This window comes from Aptenodytes forsteri, unplaced genomic scaffold, assembly GCF_000699145.1.
Source record: "Aptenodytes forsteri isolate BGI_AS27 unplaced genomic scaffold, ASM69914v1 Scaffold1, whole genome shotgun sequence".
Taxonomy (NCBI): domain Eukaryota; kingdom Metazoa; phylum Chordata; class Aves; order Sphenisciformes; family Spheniscidae; genus Aptenodytes; species Aptenodytes forsteri.
Window position 1 is genome coordinate 10,635,895 of NW_008795035.1, and position 3,908 is coordinate 10,639,802.

The following is a 3,908-nucleotide window of genomic DNA, read 5'->3' on the forward strand; positions in this document are numbered from 1 at the left end:
CCGGTGTGGGGGGGCCCGGGCCCCCGGCCCGGCGGCCGCGGGGGGCTGCTGGGGAGGAGCCCGCGGTCACAGCTGCGCTCCCCCCGAAGTGAGCTCCATCAGCCGCATCCTGCGGAGCAAGTTTGGGAAAGGCGAGGAAGAGGAGGCCGAGCTGGAAAGGAAGGAGGTGGAGGAAGGCGACAAGAAGGCCAAGCACAGCATTGACGGCATCCTCAGCGAAAGAGGTAAAGTCCCATTTCTCCCCGCTCTCCGTGGAGCCCTGGGACCGGCCCGTGCCAGCTCGGGGTGCTGGTGGGTATCGCTCCCCTCCTCCCGGAGGTCGCCCTGGGGCCGGTGCAGCGGGAGGTGTAGGGCGAGGAGCTAGCCCCGACGGGGCGGCTGCCGTGTCCCGTCCCGTTCCTCCACCGCTACGACCCTGCAGTGTGCGGGAATGGCGCGGAGGTGGGGGCAAAGATGGGGGTCGCCACTGGTTTGGCTTTCGATAGCAGGGACGGGGGCCAGGGAGCAGGGAGGGCTGGAGCTGGCAACGGAGCTCCCAGCGTGGCCGCGCAGGGGCTGCTTTGCCAGCCCAAGCCGAGCAAAAGGCCGCAGCTGCACGGAAGGGGCGGTGGGGGGGGCAGGCTGCGGCCCTCCGCAGCAGGGCAGGGAGCCGCGTGTCGCGTGTTGAGCCGCGTGTTTCGTCTCTTCTCCTCTTAAAACTGCTGGGAAAAGCTCGTGTTGGTGGTTGGTCAGGGCCTGCGAGGAGGTTGCAACCTGAACAAGGCGGAGGCGAAGGGCTGCTCCCGGGGGGGCAGCCGCTGCCCCCGCTGCGGTTGTGCCCAGCTCCCCGGCTGGGCCGGAGTGGAGGGGCAGGCGAGGGCCCGGTTGGGCGGCCTGTGCGTGGAAGTGGCTGCCCAGCACATGCACAGGCACTGGTGAAGGCGAGACAAAAGTACCAAATGAGCTGGTCAAACATTTGTACAACTTTTCCAGCTTTTACAAAGAAGGCCTTCTATACACAATCTACACTTGGAGATGAACTTGGAAAACAAAGAGGGGGGAGTCCATTGAAACTCACACTTTGGCTTTGCACAGACAAAGCTTCAGCTAGCAGCAGCTTGATGTGAACAAAAGAAGGCAACCTTTTTATAATTCAAGGAGAAAAGAAGAGAAAACAGCCCCACAAAAGGCCGAGAAAAGACATTATGGGCTTGCAATGAGGGATGAATTATTCAATGAGCCCCTAATAGCTGATGCTCCACGCAGTTTTATGGACTCTCCACCGTGGAAAAAGTAGTTCTTTTTACCTAGAAAATGTTTCTAGCATTTCTAGACGTTTAGAGATGCTGAGTGCCGTTCAAGAAGGACAACTGAAACCCGTTCTTTAAAAGTAGGATATCTCCTTGTTGTGTAGGAACAAACCCAAAAACAACTCCTGAAACTTAGTTTTCAATTCTGTTACTAAAGCTTTCAGGGAAGCCTCATCTTCTGTGTGTCTGTGTTTGCGTGGATGCGTGTAATACAAACACGCAGAAGATGCTAATGAAGTGATAGATTAAGGCGAGAAGGCACAGTTTGATTGCCCAGTCTAGCTGCCCCTGTACGATGGGTCACGGAGCTTCCCCCAGAACCTCCTGCAACAGAGAATTGTTCTGAGAGGGACGTGCACCAAGGGAAAAATAGCTAAACTCAGTGCCCTAGTTGTTTTAAAATATCTAGCTTTTCTGCCTTCCTGAATTTCTTAACAGTTTAAAAACGGAAGATAGGCAACCTTGATAATATCCCTGCTTTACGGAACAAAAAGTAATTAATAGAGACAGCAAGAGGAAAAAAAAAATATTTTATTGATAATAATATCAATATAACCCACCCCTCTACTTCTTTTGAAATACTCTTCCTGTTCTTTGACTCTCTGCTGTTTAAAGCGGGGCTCCTGGTCTACCGTAAAGCCGTGTCTGGGCACGCGGCTGCCGCCCTCCAGCCCGGGGGAGCCCCCAGACTCTTGTGGGAAAAGCACCGGGGCTGGCTGTGCCTCGCTGCGAACGGGGGCTCGCTCGCGCCCCCCAGCACGGTCGTACGAGGAGGCTGCGTGCCGCCCTCACCCTCTCCTTCGCTTTCTGCGGACATGAACGTCCTACTTTGCCGCTTCTGAGTTTAGTCGGTGGCAAAATTCCCCCTGACTAAATGGGGCAGCGCAGCCCTATCCTGTCCTTGCGCACGCAGGTTTTTGCTGGATGGACGCGGCCGGGCAGCTCAGTGCAAACGGCAGCTTGATAATCCCGTCTGTTCTGTGACGGTGCCTGGGAAGCTTTGGCGGTTGGGGGGGGAGCGTGCTCTTTCCCGCAGCAACGCCTGCTCCCCCTCGCAAGCTGTTGCTTAATCTTACTACCCGAGTGGCCGGGATGCCGCAGTGCGAGAGAGCTGCTGCTCAAGAAGGGATTTGTTACCCTACACGTGCCTTATGTACAGTGTGATACTATAGGGACAACACACCGGAGAGCTCGTTAGAAGAAACAAACAGCCATAAAATAGGTCCACCACTACTTTCCGCACCCGGCCAACACAAAAAGGTTCTGCTTCAACTCCCGTTGCCAGCAGAGGAGCTTCCATTTCACCCCGTCTATAAAAATCGCCAGGTCAGATCCTGCTCTCTTACTGAAATAACTGGCAGCGTTCCTGACGATTTTGACGCCGCAGGGTCGTATTTGCCAGCGCCCACCTGCCTGTGCGCGAGGCCTGGTGTGGCAGAGGGTACCTGCTGACAGGGCGTCTCGGATGCCCTCTCCGAGGCTTGGGTTGCTTTGCAGTGTTGTCCAGAGGTTATCCCGGCGGTGTGCAGCAAAACCCTCGTGCGGTAGCTCACCGCCGAGTGCTCTCCGTGGGAGTGCCCTGCGTTACGGCCTGAAAAAAGTGCAGTATTTTGGAGTCTCTTATAGTTTGAGTGATTTTTATAGCTCTGGTCTCAGGGGCTCGAGGTATGCCAGTAGCAGGAGCGTGGGTGCAGGGAGACGCAAGGGAAGGCTTTTGGTGGGGTCCGAAAGCAAGTCCTGGGGCTGAGCGTGGAGCGGGGAATCGCTAGTCTAGCACACGTCTAGTGCTGGACGTTTGCTGACGTTGCCTGAAATCCCCTCCTCACCGTGGGCATTTGGGTGGCTCGGGGAGAGGCATTTTTTTCCGAGGGAAAGGATAACAATTGTTGTAATTTTAATGGTAGCTAATTCAAGACTTGGGACTTGGGGAGTACTTACAGCAGAGTGGGATTAGGGAAAAGAGAAACATGATATTTTTGAAAAACGTGCGATAGAAACAGTATATCCTGTGGCTTGGGATTTCTCCCATCACATACATAAGCGGAGGTAAACTTACATATGCCCCGCTGTAATTCTGTTTCAGCCTCTGTTCACGGACACTTAGATCTCTCGCCGGCGTTCACAGATGCCACATGTGCAGCCCGCTTTGCTGTATTTCGGCATTTCTGTCAGCGTCACCCTCTACCCTGATTTTGGATATATATTTAAAGAAAACCTTGATTGTCACAGTGGCTATCGGGAAGCTTATAATTCTATAATAGCGTATCTGTATTTCTGCATGCGTGATATATTTTTCTTAAAGGCATAAGCCATAAATAAAGAACATGTAAGAGAAACTTTTGTGCCTTTCTATGGTACATCAGGGTGTATTTTTAGCATAACCGCTACAGAAGAGGGAGTCGCTTGTACCTTTAGCGGGAGTTATGTGTGGCATGGTTTGCTGACTAATCTGATAACTCCCCGCTTCATAAGATAGCTGTTGTTTTCTGGCAGAAACCGGTGGCTTTCAGCGCTCAAACGATGGGGCGTAGAGCTGGTCCTCGGGCCCGCTGCGAGCGGGCGGCGCTGGGGCTGGGGCTGGGGCCGGGACCCCCCCGCCCGGCCTCAAAGGGGGCCTCT

The 3,908-nt window shown here is 54.4% G+C and overlaps 1 protein-coding gene across 1 annotated transcript in view; it reads left to right on the top strand.

Annotated features, from left to right (window-relative positions):
• Positions 1-3,908, top strand: part of PAX3 (paired box 3) — a 92,431-nt gene that overhangs the window by 14,640 nt on the left and 73,883 nt on the right. Inside the window, exon 4 of the mRNA XM_009276638.1 lies at positions 90-224. Coding sequence (XP_009274913.1) covers positions 90-224 — 135 coding nt within the window. The remainder of the gene's footprint in view (positions 1-89; positions 225-3,908) is intronic.